The 17,750-nt window shown below is 39.5% G+C and overlaps 1 protein-coding gene across 2 annotated transcripts in view; it reads left to right on the top strand.

Moving 5' to 3' along the window:
• Positions 1–17,403, top strand: part of LOC116158874 (prolow-density lipoprotein receptor-related protein 1) — a gene marked incomplete at its 5' end in the record, with an annotated part of 40,593 nt that extends 23,190 nt beyond the window's left edge. Inside the window, 6 exon segments of one of the 2 annotated variants that reach the window (XM_031471729.1) lie at positions 309–1,858; positions 3,231–4,435; positions 10,058–10,338; positions 10,527–11,351; positions 15,092–15,562; positions 17,196–17,403. In XM_031471729.1, coding sequence (XP_031327589.1) covers positions 309–1,858; positions 3,231–4,435; positions 10,058–10,338; positions 10,527–11,351; positions 15,092–15,562; positions 17,196–17,228 — 4,365 coding nt within the window. 2 annotated transcript variants of the gene reach the window in all.
• Positions 17,404–17,750: the final 347 nt, after the last annotated feature.

The raw sequence follows: 17,750 nt of genomic DNA, 5'->3' as shown, positions 1-17,750 counted from the left end.
GTTTTTTTCGCATAATACCTACATATTAGCGAAATCGCCATTGCATGAAAGAGTGTTATCCTTTGAAACAGAATCTACTAAACAGACACTCAAACATTTAACGCTAGGTAACTTGTCAACCACATTAATAACATAAGGCAAAAGATAAGCGTCCTTTTAACACAACGCGCTCTGCAAGTAACAATAGTCATCAGTCATCACCTGTTAGCTAGGTAGTGTACCTACAACAGATTTGGGGATTACATTTCCACATATTATCTTTAAACATCCACATAAATTACGGCACAAAAATTACTTTCTTGTTATAGGGCTTGGATACTTTAGAAGTATCTTCCCTGGATGGAAAATATCGGAAAATTTTAATTAATGGCGGACTAGATGAGCCTAGGGCAGTCGCGGTTGATCCTCTACGTGGTTACTTATACTGGAGCGATTGGGGTACACAAGTTCATATTGGAAAGGCCGGTTTAGATGGCTCCAATCAACAAGTGATTATCAATTCGAGCTTAGGTTGGCCAAATGCTCTAAGTGTCGCGTACGACACCAACGAATTGTTTTGGGCCGATGCCAGGGAAGATTACATTGCAGTATCCGATTTGGATGGGAATAATATAAGAATTGTAGCTAGTCGTTCGAAGTCGCCTCAGGTACAACTTCATCATGTTTTTGCGTTGTCAATTTGGGAAGATTTTGTGTATTGGACCGACTGGGAGACGAAGTCTATCGAACGTTGTCATAAATACCACGGCGATCAATGCTCGTCGTTATTCTTCACAGTGCATCGACCTATGGACATTAAACTTATCCATCCGTTTCGACAACCCGAGAAAGCAAATCCCTGCGAAAATGCAAACTGCTCTGCTTTATGCTTATTAAATCCTGAACCTCCATTCTACACGTGTGCGTGTCCAGAAAATTATATACTAGGAACAGATGGCCGTGGCTGTATTTCTAATTGTTCTTCCGCACACTTTGAGTGTAAATCGACTTATAAATGTATACCATTTTGGTGGAAGTGCGACACGCAGAATGACTGTGGAGATGGTAGCGATGAACCAGAAGATTGTCCGCCGTTCAAGTGCAAACCTGGACAGTTTCAGTGTAAAAATGGCCACTGTATTCATCCATCAGAACTGTGCAATGGACACAACGATTGCTCTGATAATTCAGATGAAATGGATTGCCAACATTATACTTGTTTAAACAACCAATTTCGCTGTCCCGGAAATGAATCTGTGACCGCCAGATGTATCCCTTCGAGTCAGAGATGTGATCGAAACAAGGATTGTCCGTTGGGCGAGGATGAATTTAAATGCCCTCCTGCTACATGCCCACCAAATCAGTACAAGTGTAACAACGACAAGTGTATACCAACAGTGTGGGTTTGTGACAACGACAACGACTGTGGAGACGAATCCGATGAACTGCAAGATTGCGGTAAACGTTCCTGTCCACTTGATCACTTTAGGTGCAGTTCCGGTCGCTGTATTCCAATGTCTTGGCAATGTGATGGTGATCCAGATTGTTCAGATGGTGAAGACGAACCTCCTACTTGCAGTCAACCTGAATACCACGCATGCGAGCCCACTTACTTTAAGTGTGCCAATAATAAGTGTATTCCCGGACGCTGGCATTGCGATTATGACAATGACTGTGGTGACGGATCAGATGAATTGGGATGCTTGCCACGTAATTGCTCGGAGTCCGAGTTTCGTTGTGAAGACGGGCGTTGTATTCATGGCAGTTTCCAATGCGATGGAGAGTATCAGTGTGATGATAAGTCGGATGAAATGAAGTGTCATTCGAAATGCAAGAATAATGAATTCCAATGTACTCATCCACAATTTTGTATATTCCTGTAAGTACGTTTGTATGAGACTTCTTGCTTTCTTTTACTTAAAGTTGGTATTCATACCTTCTTACAGCTCCTCTGTAGTCGATCTGCCATATGGCAAAAAACAATCTGACGTTCTTATAAGAACGGACTTTAGATTAATAATTAATTCAAAGAATAGAAAATTCGTTTTTTATAAATAAAAGCTTCTGGAGAAAAACGGTAAGTAACGGTAACTAAATTACGTTATCAATTCATGTTTAGGGAATGCAATCCCGCTGCAAAATCTCAATCCCGGTATTTGCGGGATTGTTAGATGTTAATCCCGCGGGATCCCGGTATTTGCGGGATCCCGCAAAACTTTAAATAAATTTGCAAATAAGCAATTCTGTGCGGTTAACTTCTGTATTAAAATAAATCGCTAATTATCACAATATTTAACAAAAAAAGTACTTTCAGCCTAACTTAAAACTCAAAAAAAACTCACCTGTAAAGCACAAAAAGGTGAACTTCTAAAGTGCCTCAAAAGTCATAGTACATTTTTAACGAAAAAAGTTATTTAAAGAATAACTTCTTCATTATGCGTTTCATTAACAAAGTAAACAGAGTCGTCACCTTGGTCGACAAATTCCTCATTCCCGCAAATCCCGCGAGATCCCGCTCCATTTATGTGCGGGATTAATCCCGCAAAAATGTTGCGGAATCCCGATATTTCATGGTCCCGCGATCCCGGTATTGCATTCCCTATTCATGTTATACGCTCTCCGCAGGTGGAAAATGAATCGGTTTGCGACGATACAACTGCACTTTTGGTGCCGCCCTAGTAATATCGGCTTCTCGTTAAATGGGAATTTTTCGCGTAATTTTACATGTAGCTGTCGGTTGGAAAACCGAAACGGTACTCGGTGAAGCCGTCAAGTTCTCATGTTTTTTACCACACGTCCATACGTTTAAAACCCATCTACCTCTTCGGCACAACGGTTATTAGAACTGACCATACGGTCCGGTCGAGCTCGCACTTATCTATTTAACCCATCCTGCATCTCATTCTAAACGCGCACCGTTTATCGCTCATTTCTCCAAACATATTTTTGTTCACGTTTAATATGAAGCGGTACATGTGTAAAATTTCCTATACTCAAACCAAATACGAATTCGGATTAAAAGCTTTACTTCATGGATCGATACATCACTTTCTTACCTTAAAACGACGAATGCATTGCATCTTGACCCTTGACCTTTCCTTTGGAGCTACGCCGTAATTGAATTCATTGCTTAATGAGGAGTCTTACTCTACTGACGACTTTGGCGGTTAAAAATTTAAATTGAAATTGACTACAGAGGAGCCTTAATGAAAACTGCAAAATGCTGGCTGTGTAATAAATATTTGTTTCAGACAATGGAAATGCGATGGTGATACCGACTGCGCAGATGGTTCTGACGAAGTCAACTGCAGTGATACATGTCCAGATAACGGTTTTAAATGCAATAATGGTTTGTGTATAAATGAGGACTGGAGATGTGACGGCCAAAATGATTGCGAGGACGGATCCGACGAGTCTCTAGCTTTATGCGTAACATTGGCGTGCCCTCCTGGACGATTACGTTGCCGGAATCATCGATGCGTCCCGATAAGTGCGGTGTGCGACGGTCGTGATCAGTGCGGTGATAATAGTGACGAAGATCCTCTCGCGTGTCGCAGCTTTGGCAAGTGCGCCGCTCATCAATACCGTTGCCGTAGTGGGCATTGTATTGACGCGCAGTTACAGTGTGATGGCGAAAATGACTGTGAAGATAACAGCGATGAAGAAGATTGTAATAATTCGGTGTGCCGCTGGGGTACTTGTTCGCAAACGTGTGTGGTTCGCAAACATGGCAACTATACTTGCAAATGTAATGCTGGGTATCATCATACTAGGGATGGGGGATGCCAAGCGCAAGGTGCCCCCGCACAGTTGGTTTTAGCGGCGGAGGCAGAATTACGCCTGATGTCACCTTACAAAGCTAGTATAGCCAACCAAATCTATAGTAAAACTGTCCTAGCTACAGCTCCAGGCTATAAAGTCGATGCTGTAGACATATTTTATGATTTACGACAAGTGACCGCATTTTGGTGCGACCACCTAAATAAACGAGTTCAAAGTATGACCTTACCATTGAATGATGGAAGAAGAGTTACTCGCGAAACTGATATACGAACGGTATTAAGCGCGTTGCGGGAACCGAGGGGTTTGGCCGTTGATTGGGTTGGCCGTAAATTATATGTGAGTGATTTAAATCGTATTATAGTGGCGACCTTAGATGGCCACTTGACATATACTCTCATCGACGATGAAATGCAACAACCGCGAGATATTGTGGTCGCGCCTGCTCAAGGGTTATTGTTCTGGACTGATTGGGGCCCTTTACCGAGAATAGAAACTGCATACATGGATGGAAATCGTAGACATGTCCTTGTAACGGCAGGAGTTCTTTGGCCAACCGGACTTGCATTGGATCATGCAGCACAGAGGATTTATTGGGCGGATCCAAAAGCGCTTACAATCGAATCTGTGAGATTAGATGGCGGCGATCGGCACGTGGTAAAAGTCTTTACTCAAGGTAAGTTGATCACTTCTTTTAAAGCATGTTTGACACTTTTAAAACCAACACTGAGATGGGTTATAAGCTACAAAAAAAGGTAAGATGCCTATCCATTATCTGTCATTGTGATATTTCGGCTTACCTTAGGCGGTTATCAATTTGTGCGAAAAATTCTTCTTTTTACGGTATTGGGTTATATACTTTGTTAATTTTGGAAATGGCCATAATACATTGGAACCTAAACTGATATCAGAAAATATCAAATCCGTTTCTAGGAGTTTTTTTGTGTGTTTCTATTCAATTTTATTTTGATTATCCTAGGACAACTCCCGTTAATTAGGGTAGTTTGTTTTCAAAATAAGTAGGGCGAATTAGTTCGAAAACAAGGAGGGGGTACTGTAACGGGAATTTTTAATTTGTATTTGTCCAAGTGCCTTTTTTATTTTGCAACTTAGAAAATAGTTTTTAGCCGAGCTACCTAGAAGAAAAAATGACGTTGTCTAGATTTATGTTAGTTTTGTTTTCAAACGCTTATGAAGCAATTGTATAAAATCATTAAGAATGCCGTAATGTAAGCTTTCAAAAAGAATGCTAGTATGTTCGACAAAGTGGTACTTCAACAATACACTGAAGAATTGTTTTGTTGTGCCGTATCTACGTCTGTTTTGCTACGTATCACTTGTCCGCGTTGACCTAAGATAGATCTCATGTTAGCAATATTTAGACCATAATTTGATAAAGATGCTGCTCATATATACATATTACGATCATCATATAGGCATAATGAAGAATAAACCAAATGGAAAAGAACTTTCATGCAATAATTGATAACAATTATGGAATATTGTTTGTGTTATAAATACAATTTTCAAAATTGTATTAAATGTAAAACTATTCGCGATTCAGATTAACACTAGAGGCGCTGGTATAGTTTACAAATGGCGTGGGCGTTTTGTAAACATAGGGTTATATACTAGTAGGTTTTTAATTGAAATTCTACTAATTTTCAAGTAAATTGAGTTTATCATGCCGTTTTGAAACTTGAAATAGCCCCTTAATCCTATCTTACCTGATAGGCTGTCTTGACTTCGCTTGATTACAGATAACTTAATTTTTTAATTACAAATAAACATCACAAATTATAGCGTACTCGTACAACTTTACAACAACTCGCCGACATTCTCTTACGTGGATTAGACATGTGGAAAGTGCACCAACTAGGGCTCCGATAACGTAATTGACCCTAGAACCGCGGAAGCGGTCAATTTGATCGGTACGCGGCTTTCTTTATCTGCTCCAAGCGCATCTTTGGTAATGATCTTAAGTGAGTCTATGACATTTCCTAAAACATGTTTCCCAATCTTATTTAACGAATCTTTTAATTTTTTTCCGAATAGTTTTTTTTTAATATAGGTAGTGTAGTAGCCGGGCTTCTAGGTAAGGAAAAGCTCCCCGGTTCTAGTCTTCGTACCTAGTATTTCATTTTATAAATTGGAGTCCAGTGACTCCGACTGCTTTTTATGGCGTTTTAAATGTATTTTATTATTTGTAGTGTAATCACATTGATCACATTTAATATATTTTGAAGTGGAGTGTGTTAAAAGACGACACTTTGAAATAGCCTATTCGTAGCATAATTACACTAGGACTACCAACAATATTTTTGCTCTTTTCCATCGTGCTTTAATAAATAATGATTTAATTTTTTTTACTATTTGGGACATAATCGCAAAGGCCAACCTTGAATGTGGCATGTTTTAATATATAGGTACCGCTTTAAGTTATGCATACCGTGAGTAGTGTCATTACACTGATCACAAAGTAAATTGTTGAGAATGTTGCGTGTTAAATGTTGACGCTTTAAGCGAACGTTATTAATTGTACCGTAATTACACTGATTCCAGCAGAGTGTGTCAAAGAATGGCATCGTATATATCTCCTATTTACGTTTGGAAAGATCTACTAAAACAACTTTCTAGGACAGCTTATTTGTGTTTGCGCAAGTGCAGTGGAAATAAAGAAACGCTATCAAAATGGCGGTCTTCTTCTAACTGTATTTTTGCAATGTACTGCCACCAGAGGTCTCACTGTTATTTGGAATGGCGAATTGTCAATATGCTACCGTTAAAGTAATTAATGCCGCGATTATTCATAATCGGTCAATGTGAATAATTGAGGGAAGGGAAATGACCAGCACCCGGAATAATTTTTAAAAATTTTCATTACCTTCTTAGATACATAAATAGCAGCTCGGCTTTGTAGTTCAGTAGTAGAGCGTTGGACTACAAAACCGGAGGTCGAGTGTTCGAACCTGGGTTGAGGTAGGAATTTTTCATCTGTGGCAGAGATGGGAATTTCCTTTGCGAGCATTCTGCCGGCTACTCGGAATTAGGTTTTCCTGCAGTTTTCCTAATTCGTAAGGTAAATACTGGAGTAGTATAGAACACCTTAAGACCTTCTGCAGAGGCACCTCTAAAAAGCATTATGGGGGTCACTCGGTAATTGGGCGTAAGCCTGTTGAGGGTCTAGAACAATAGGGACAATAAATAAAAAATAAAAGCAGTAGTTTTCCTTGACCTACAGTTTTAAAAGGAAATGCACCTCAAATTTATCACATTTACGGTCGATTATGAATAATTATCTTCACCCTAACAAATGCATTACAATTCTGCATATTATCACATAACTTTTCACGAACCATAAAATATTTATTAATGCGTCACTGAAATTTCCGAATTACTACGCTTCGAATATTTGAAAAAGAACGAATGCGCATTCATCCTGCAAAAATTATTTCTTCTTGTTTGAGGGTAGCGGTAGACGCTTATGGTTTCTCTGAGATTGACAGGCTTTGTTCCAACCCATTTTTAAAAACCTGCCCTAATTTCCTTGTATCAACGCAAATTATCTATGAAAATTAATTCCACCCCACAGTAATTTACAGGTGTCCCAAGAAACAATAATCATCCAGCGCTTAATTCTAAATTACAGGTATCTAGGATGTTATATGTATAACGTAGGATAACCAGCTCCCTATGCTTGTAATGTTGCTAGCGTTAAGTCGTACGTGACGTCACCAACGAACCTGGCTGTCAGAATTCACTGCTATAATATAATATATAACTTTCCTAAAACCGATGATTTCATACATAAGGACCAAAAACCAAAGCATGCGGCCCAGTCCGCAACCGCAAGTGACGTCACAACCCCGCATTATACGCGGCGAAAATACACCGTGATCTGGCAATCCCATATTATAATGTAGTCCAGGAAATAGAGACTGAAAATGGACCATTTCCTGCAAAACGAGAAGTAGTTCCAATTTTGTTTGCATGTCATGAAAGAATATCTGGTGATTAAGAATCCAAGTTTTCGACCTCCCACCCCCTGTGCTTCCCCCGCACCACCCTTAAAACCAAAGAAATTTGGTTGGTTTTTTAGTTTTTCAATCATATCTTTTTATAGATTCATTTTTCAAAAAAATATTGTTATCAGAAATTGTAGACTATACAATTCTACAGAACTTTGATATACACTACTTTTTTCTGAAATGTTTATTAAAAACGGTTCAGAGTTGCTTATATTTTTAAGAATTCTGAAATTTCTATGTAGATGTTTTAACCAAATTTTATACTTTATCTCTATAATTAAGAGTTTTATGAGAAAATATCTTGAACTTATCGTGGTATAAATCCCCCTACGCTGCACCCTTACCAAAGGGGATGCATAATAATTCAACTTTCAACCCTTGCTAGTAGGGATATTTGAATCACTGTGAGATTGTAGGGCTTTCTAATATACGTGTGGAACAAAAAAATTATCTCACTTCAATTCAGCTTCATCCTTAAAATCCTTTATCCCCCCTCCCATTTCACAAAAAAGTAGTCTATATCAAAGTTCTCTAGAATTTTATGGTCTACAATTTCTGATAACAATATTTTTTTCTAAAGTGAACCATTAAAAAGACGGGATTGAAAAACTAAGAAACCAACCAAATTTCAGGGGTTTTGGGGGTGGTACGGGGGAAGCACAAGGGGTGGGAGGTCGAAAACTTAAATTCTTAACCACCAGAAGACTGTCTATGACATTTTGCAAGTTAAAACCCTCTATTCCCTGGACTAATGCCTCGCCAGGAGAGAATGCCAGTCACAGAACACCTGATGCCGGTTACAATCCCGTGGTTTACTATTCTACGATTGGAGAACAGTTATTAAGAGTTCTGAGACCGGCATTCTCTCTTGGCGAGCATAAATAGCATCCTTGCTGTTTACAAAATAAAGCACACTCTCCGGTAATTTACAGGTGGTTAACTTAACTTCGCTTACGCGATTCCCTAGGCGGTTATCTCTTAACCAATTTTCACTACTTTTCTTTTTTAGATCGACACCCATTACCCTTGACGCAAATCTTTTCCACCATTCAACTAACTTTACTCGTCCAACCAAATCATTGACGGCTGTAAATTAACTCCACGTGGAGTTGGAGTAATTTTCCGTTTAGTATGTGAATCCCTCATGACGCAACAACCCACATAACAACTACTGCAATACAAACTAAATTTTGTCTGTAACGCGAGACAATCATCCCACGACTCACAGGCGCCTTACGTGTTCAAACGAATTTAAAAAGTCAGGAGTGCAGGACCGTATTTAAGGACCTCAGACCCTAAAGTAAACCATCTGCTTTGTTAGGTAGTATAGGTACATAAGATAGAGTGCAGGTCAGCAACCACATCTTGCGTTCTGTGCTTATGTAAGCTAATAAATAGGAATAGTTAATCGAGTCTTTAATTACAATTACATCAATATACGTACGAGAGACGTACATGCTTGACCAAACTTCAACTACCAATCTAATAAAAAAATAAATGCACGCACACACTCACGTGTCCAAACCTCCTTATATTGCGATGGACTGGTTTCGAAATAAGCGATTGGCGAGTAGGTGTTCGCGTGCAACTTCCAGAGATATTTTATATGGGGTTGATTACTAATGTGCCTTTACACAATTCACAAGTGCCGATTGCATTCTCTACGTCTCTAGCTTCCCACCACTCTGTTGAATGTCTGAATATGCAAACTTCGATTTATTTTTGCATACAATTTCCCTCTCAGTCCGAATTATGATAATTGATTATTTATGGTTTGTTAATTCGCGAATAAATTACCATACATTTACTCAAATTGTACCTACTGTGAAAGTCCATATTATGATCATTAACTTGACCTTAAAGATAGACGCCTTTGTTGTAACGTAGTTAATAAATGATTTTTAAATTATTACAATTTTATAAAAAGTACACACCAATTTGCGAAGGCTATGACAAAATACCGTCTATATTTAGCTAATTAGCCGATTAGTACGTCTTGATTCCTGTAATTATCAGAGTACATGAAGTTTTATTAAAATGTTGCATACACAATTCTTACATCGATTCGAAATATTTTTATTACGCAAGGCGAAAGTATAATTGGATTTGGGCAAAAATCTTGTCAAGCTTGTTAAGGATTACCAGGTATATTGCTGGTAAAAACTCTCATCTCTTCTTAGACGATTATGTAATACAAAGGTAATGCCCACGCGAATTCCCCCTTCGTAATTTCCACTGAAACTAATTTAGTTTTTTTTCTGTTTTCGCAGAAGAACGGCCTTACAAGCTGGAAGTGTTCGAAGATAATTTATTTGTTTCAACCTATCACACTCATAACGTTCTGCGTCTTGACAAATTCGGCCGTGGAAATATCTCTCACCTTGCCCAAGGGCTTCCACGGTTGTCACACATTCTTATAGTTCAAGAACATCGACAAGAGCGGCTAATTGCAAATCGCTGCCAGGACTTTTGCCATACATCCGAATTTTGCCTTCTCGCTCCAGGAGGCGCGACGTGCACTTGTGCGGACGGTTTCGTCAAGGATAATTTGGTAAGTACCTGCTTGGCTGTTTGCCGTACGTGGAAAGTCGGGTCGGTCGATGGAATTCCCATTTATTTCATATTTGACATAATTAAGAGTTTACTTTATTGTTAGTGTATCAGAAGGTTCCAACATAAGTCGGACTAAAAATGCGCGTTCTTGTGACCGTGTCGTTGCTCATAATCGGTTTGTTTCAGACGTGCCAAGCGGTTAGTACGTCCGCCACGGCGTGTTCTCTAAATTGTAATACAGGCAGTTGCAAGATAATTCCAGGACAGGGGCCCAAATGTATTTGTCCGCCGAAGTATGCAGGGGTCCATTGCGAGCAATATCGCTGTTCGCAGTTTTGTAGGAACAAAGGAATGTGCTACATCGACTTACTATCCCCTAAAACTCCAGATACGCCTCCTCCTCTGGGATGCAACTGTCCGCCTCAGTGGACAGGCGAACGATGCGAAATTCCCGTTAATATGTGCGAGAATTACTGTTACAATGGTGGAACTTGTTTCAATCCCAGACCGGATCAACTCCATTGCAATTGTCCGCCTGGATTCACTGGTGCGCGCTGTCAGGATTGCGCCCACCTAGAGTGCAAAAACGGTGGCGTCTGTACGCGAACTGAAAACTTCAGCAATTGCCATTGCCCCATAGGGTACTTTGGTCAAAGTTGCGAGAAATCCGATTGTGATCATTACTGTGTCAATTCCGGTAGTTGTAAGTTAACCCCTACTGGACCTTGGTGTACCTGTCAGCCTGGATTTGTCGGCTTGAGATGCGAACAAAATGCGTGCTTTCAGCATTGCCAAAATGGTGGAACGTGCCGAATTGGTACCAAACAGCTTGAATGCGTGTGTCCGCCCCTTTACAGCGGTCGCAGATGCGAAATTAATCAGTGCTTATTGCCGAATCCTTTGCCGGATTGCCGAAACCATTGCGGTTGTCAAAATAATGGAACTTGCGAGGTTCGAGCGGATATGGAAGTTTGCAAATGTACGAGCTTATGGGGAGGATCTAAATGTGAAGTGAGTATTTTCCAAGTTTTTTTTATTCTAGTAAAACGCCTTCGAGCGGAAATCTCCCCAGATCACTCCCAAGTCTCCTTTACCGCACGTGCGGTCAAAAACACAATGAACAACTCTTGTGGGTTTTTTAAAAACTGATGCTAATTTTTAAATACGTATAGGAATTCGAAAATGGGAGCTGTCATTGTTTCCATTGTTAGACAAGCCATATGTTTTTGTGGCAACTGCCAAACACAGGCCAGACCTGGCCAGAACAATGAATGGCATCATAGTTAATGCATACCAAATTCAAACCATAGATATTCATTTAGGAGGAAATTGTCAAATAAAGAATCAAATCCACATAATTTGTATTTCCTCCAAAACAGAGCTCCATAACAAAGCATTTAATTAATTACGGAATATTTAAAGCATATTGGCAAATTTTGCTTTTATATATCACATCTAAAAACTTCCTTTTCTATACACACTGGTTTCCAACGTTAATGCAACATCTGATTTTTATTTTTTATTTATTATTATTATTTACTAATTTGAGATAAGTCATAAATTATTCAACGAAAATAGGTATACGTCCTTATCTATTGGACACAAATTATATCCTTCTTACTTTTCACTAGTGGGCTCTCCAACTTAAGTATGCCAATCTAGCACGATGACTGATGACGGAATAAGCTTCCGTGGGTCGACCTCTTCAGGAATGTTAAATTGACTTTGAAAATAAATTGCTATAAAAAATCTCCAAAACGATCGACTCGAATGTTCCGCAGTTTGCGAATGTCAATTTTCCCTTTGGATACTTAGGATTTAACAGCCAGCAAAAGCACTAATTAATCGTCTTTAACTTTTTTTTTCACTACTAGCGTCTGATGACATGATTATTAACCTTTTTTCCACTTGTAAAGTTGGCTTTCTCGGCATTTGTTCAAAGTGATTAATAATGTGGACATTATTAACTAGTAGTCAATAATGAGAACTGTCACGCTGTCACTTTTAGAAAACACAACCCGAAATTTCGCTCAATAAACGTTTAGACAAGTTCTCTAAAATGAATAATTGCCACCATCCGCCATTTTCAGAGAAATTACATACCTAAAATTATCACATTTTGAAAAAATTCGAACGAAATTACTCTTTGAAAATATCTCAATGACACAACAAAATACGGCCTGTTTGACTTGTACTTCTACGTACTTGATTAATATGTTATATTAAGAAACAAACAATTCTGTCCAACCGTTAACTTTCTTATCAATATAATATGTTAATTTAGAGGATTTCAAGTGCTAGTAGTGAAAAAAATAGTATATATACCACGGTTGAGAAGTCTATTATTGCCTTCGCACCTTACACCCCTCGGCGCAAGGGCCTCGAGATGTAATCTTGGTGCTCAGGCAATAATACTGTACTTCTTTACCTTGATATATAATGTACTATTTTTATCGTAACTAACCACTCCAAGTATAAATAATGCAATGAAACGTTCTGCATTTTTATCCACAATTGTAGCGAAACGGACCCGTGGTAGTGCAGGGCTGGTAAAAGTTCGCCGGCGAGGAGAGGGAAAATAAAAACCACGTAGATTGATCGTAGGTAGTCTTTGTTGAGAAACGCTAACGATAAACACAATAATTACATTTGGGCGGTTACGAAGGACGACACTTACCTACCAACCTTACATAAAATTTAGACCTAAAAATAATTAGGCGACATCCTCTAGTGACCAAGGAGGTGGTCTAAGGACCAGTACAGTACCCTATTCCTTATGTATACATCCACCAGCTTCTCCACTGTTTTTAGAAGAAACAATGGGCCTGTAATCCTTCGCCATATCATTTGGTACGACCCGGCTTAGGTAGGTAAACAACTCTTACCTTTCTCCTGGTTTCGGCGATATATCCTAAAGCCAGGGAGGCTTGAAAGAGGTTCAACAAATGTAAGAGCAGCGGTTCCAGGCCCTTCTGCATAAGAGCCGAGAATATCCCGTCCAGTCCTGCATTCTTAAATGGGCTGAACGTGTTGATCGCCCATCTCAGAGATCGCTTGGTAACCAGCTGGGCAGATATTTGCGAGTCGATCAGCCTTACACCGATCCGAGTAGCTCTTTTTGGTTCTTGAAACAAAAATGAACCATTACATAACACTCAATTCGTCTATCGAGATAAATGCAAGTCCTAGGTTTGAGGTCCCTCTTATAATAAAGAGATGAGTCTTCCACCTGGCCGAGACCTTTTACATGTCCCCTGTAAACCAAAGGTTCTTATATGACGCATACTCCTGTCTGCTTTACAGCAATGTTGTTGACCTATTAAACAGGTCACTGATGTACTAGGTCCCCCCTCTCCTAGTGGTGCCGACGGTTCCAACCCTGGTCGGAGCCACACCACACGAGCCTAAAGCTCGTCGACATCTTTCTCGACCTCTGAAGGCGGCGGTAGTAATCCCGACGCCCTTTGGAGGTCGATAACGAAGGATCGAGTCCCTTCCGTCTCCGGTGAAGCCCTTTCCCTTACCTGGTGCACCGGGACCACTCGCTTTCATCACAAATGTGATGTGCCAGATCCCAGTGTGTGCTTGAACGTTCTGCCACTAGAGTGCTCGATAGGATGTCTCATCCACACCATATGCGAGGAGGGCCTTACCAGGTCCTCCTTGCGCAAGAACGTCCTCCATAGGCTCATCCTGAAACCAGGAATTTGCCTCTGGAGGTGCTTCAAAATGGTGACCGTTTTATCTGGGAGCTTGTACATCACAGTCAGATCCTAAAGTGCTTTCCTCTGATCTGAGATGCTTGGTCCTTCACATTGAGTTGCCTCCCTGAGCCAACGGCCTAGACACAGTCTTAGGCATTGACGCAGAGCCCGTTTGACCGGAAGTTTTATTCTTCCTGGTCCCGCCTTCTGTCTGCCAGAGTCCTATTATTTTTGCGGATAGGAGCTGGCCCACTAGCACGCCCTGCGTTGGAATCGTCCCCTCTTTCGAGCCCGGCTTTTTGGTCCCCCCTGACGAGGACCCCAGGCAGAGTTTGTTTAGATTATCGTCCATACAATTCCCATGAGTAGTGTAGAAGTGCGGTCTGCTCTGAACCCAGGGCTTTGCTGCCAGCCCCTTACTGAAGGAAAGGGACCACGACTTGGAGGTCGCCCGGTATCCGAGGGGCTCCGTTATCGACATTGCACCCCAGTAGTAAACAGTCTTCGGCAGGGTCGCTAACACCTTGACTTAGGAGGTTAATCCGCGGCGACGAGCCACTTATCATCGATGCATGAGTCACTTTACAGTCATTCAGATGTCTGTGTCCCCCTACCCGCCACCCGGGGACGCGCGCGCGGGGGGGTTTTGTATTAGTTAATAGTAGTCGGACCTATTTGCCATCATTTTGAAAATAAAAATTTGTATTTAAAACGAAACAAAGAGAAATAATACATTGCTCCTTTTTTTCTAACAAAGACTTTTTTGGCAATTATTCTGAACTGCAATTAAGTGGTAGGTAATGACTATTAGAAAAATGTGACAAAAGTCCACTTAATATAACGATCTTCGGTTGCAACTAGGCCTAACACTTGCTAAATTTCCAATCACTCACATCAAGCCAGAATGGTCTTGGTTTAAACAGTTTTCAAGCTAAAAAAGTCCTTTGAGAAGTACTAAGTCAAGATCATTTCCTTTTACATGAGCGAACAAGACCTGATTGACTATTAAATGGAAGATAATAGTAATTGTGACATTTTTTAATCTAGATTTATTTGGGCCACGACAATCCATGCATGGGACGCTGTCACAACGACGGCATTTGCAAAGTTGGGGGTCCACGCCATTTGCCGATCTGTATCTGTACCGAAGGTTGGACTGGAGAGTTCTGCGAACAGCCTGCCGCCTGCCAGTTTTACTGCGAACACGGAGGAGATTGTACTGTAGTCGATGGAATGCCCACTTGCCATTGTACTTCTGAGTATAAGGGCATGAGATGTACAGAACTTATTAGTCGCGAAACGTACGTCGGTGAAATCGCCGTCGAAGGAGGAAATGCTGTGCTGTCGACTTTACTGGCTGTGGGTTCTTTTGTGCTGGTTGTATGCGCGTTGGGTGCCATTTACTTTATATTGCGTCGCAGACATCCGTTTGCTCACGAGCGACTTCAGGAGAACGATTTTAATAATCCCATTTACCAAGAACGAGACGCGGAACCTTTTACGTTAGATGCAGATAAGGTAAGTTGTACATCTACATAATATACCTAGTCTTTCGATTTTGATCATGCAGCTAACAATTGGTGGTGATGGTCTTTCCATCTGTGCTTTAAAAATGTTTGAATTCATTTGAAACGTGGAACAGGGCAACTCTCGGACTAACTATTTTAGATTTAGATACAGGCTGTGAATTTTTATTATGAGTTATCAAATTTAAAATACAAGGCCCAAAACCCAAAAATGGTAGATATTGTTTACTCTCTCTCTCTCAGGAGTTAAAATGGATTTTTGCCTCTAACCAGTTCAACATTCCGCAGGGACCTACTTAATATTTAAATATCTGCATTATCAGATGTGATCAATTGTTGCTGGCAGTAAAAATAAAATTATCGGATTAAAATTCAAGCTCTTGTGTATTTACCCCTGATAATCAGCATTTGTCAAAGGCAAACATGAAATTGTTGTTACCTGCAAGGATTCATGATATCTTGCACATAACATGTAAGTGAATTAAATTCTCTAAAGTTGATTCACATTGTGCACATAGATATTATGTAATATTCTCTAAAAAATTAGGTTTGCACTTTTTTAACTAATGTGATTGAAAACCTGGCTGACTAATTACAAAATAAAATTTAAAAAGACCCATTAGATTTGGTGCGGAATTGTTGAAATCAAGTGATTAATGCATAGATGCAGTTTTAGCTATTTGAGTACCGCCTTCTATACCTACGTCACAGCACCTCGTACAGGCAGTCATTGTAATGTTAGTCAACTTCTTAATTTTAAATTCCAAGCTTATATAATACTAATGAGAGCTATCTTATGTATGTTGATCTTCAATCTTGAGTAATTCATTAACATATATGCTAATCTCCTCTAAGTATGTTATCTTTTTCGTTGCTAAACAATTATGCATTTGATTGTTTAATTGATCGCTTTTTTCGATGTGTGCAGTCTGGCAACTTTGCGAATCCCGTATATGAAACGGTTTATAATGGCTGCGGAAGTGTAAAGGAAGAAAAGGCGGGCCTTTTGCAAAATACGGTGGAAGAGCCGCCGCCTCCGTTAAACGAAGAAACGTAGCTAACATATCAAATCTCTATTAATTGTAATTCGCTGTGAATTGTGCCATTTTTATTAAACTAACCACTTAATGTGGTCTGATGAAATACAAACCTGTACACAATACTCTACTTGCCTCAATAACTGTAACAAGTACAATTTTAGTTTATACAAGCGTTTTTTATTGTACCTATTTATAACTGCTTTCTATGTGGAAATTTTTTTTATTTACCAGGGTAGCTACAAAAATTAAATAGGTAGTTTATTTTGTATGAATGTTTCGGGTTACATATTTCACGCATTTAAAAATTATTCCTAAAATTACCATATGAATTTGTTTTTTCTAACCTTCTTGGGTTTCACAAAGGTGTTTTTTTTCATTTCACCGCGATACTAATAACACATTGTGTCAATGAATATCACCTCGAACACTTTTTAGCAATCACACAATGTTTGTCAACGGTACAAAATACACCATCTAGTAATAAGACTGCTGTGGTTCATCTATGCTTTTAACCCTATATCATTGGGAAACGATCGCAAATGTTTTCAATTTTACAAAATTGTAGCCGTTTCGTTTTTTTTAAAGGCAATGTCGCTACAACTGGTAACGCGGGATTAATTTTGGAATGTCATCTGAGGTAGTGTATGTGTTTCATTAGCAACGATACTGATTGTAATAAGAATACATGCTCAATACTCATACAGTAATGTAAATTATATTTTCTAATTTAAAATTAATATAATTTAATTGTAATTGTAACTGTAAGTTTTTGTAATAAATTCATAAACACACAGTTTTTGATATTTAATTTAATTCAATGAAACCAGTGTTCGCAGTCTCTTTTTCATTACATAGATAGATCATACACTGGAAATCACTGAACTATACTCATACTGGAACAAGCGCTCCGTCCGCCAACCCGATCTGCGAGAGAGGGCCACAAGCAGGGATTGGAACCCATGTGAAGTATAGGTTCCGGTTCCGCACTACTTAGGTAGTTAAGGGTTCTGATTCCGTAGCAAGAATTTTCGGTTCCGGGTTCTAATTCTTCTTCGGTTTTTAAGGGTGCCATCATAAATATATAAAATTATTAAAAAATATCACCTCGTGAATAGAAATGGAATAGCTTTCCTCACACAC

Source organism: Photinus pyralis, unplaced genomic scaffold (genome assembly GCF_008802855.1).
Source record: "Photinus pyralis isolate 1611_PpyrPB1 unplaced genomic scaffold, Ppyr1.3 Ppyr1.4_LG1, whole genome shotgun sequence".
Classification (NCBI taxonomy): Eukaryota; Metazoa; Arthropoda; class Insecta; order Coleoptera; family Lampyridae; genus Photinus; species Photinus pyralis.
The sequence above is the reverse complement of the archived record's forward strand: the minus strand, read 5'-3'. Positions and strand labels throughout refer to the sequence as shown.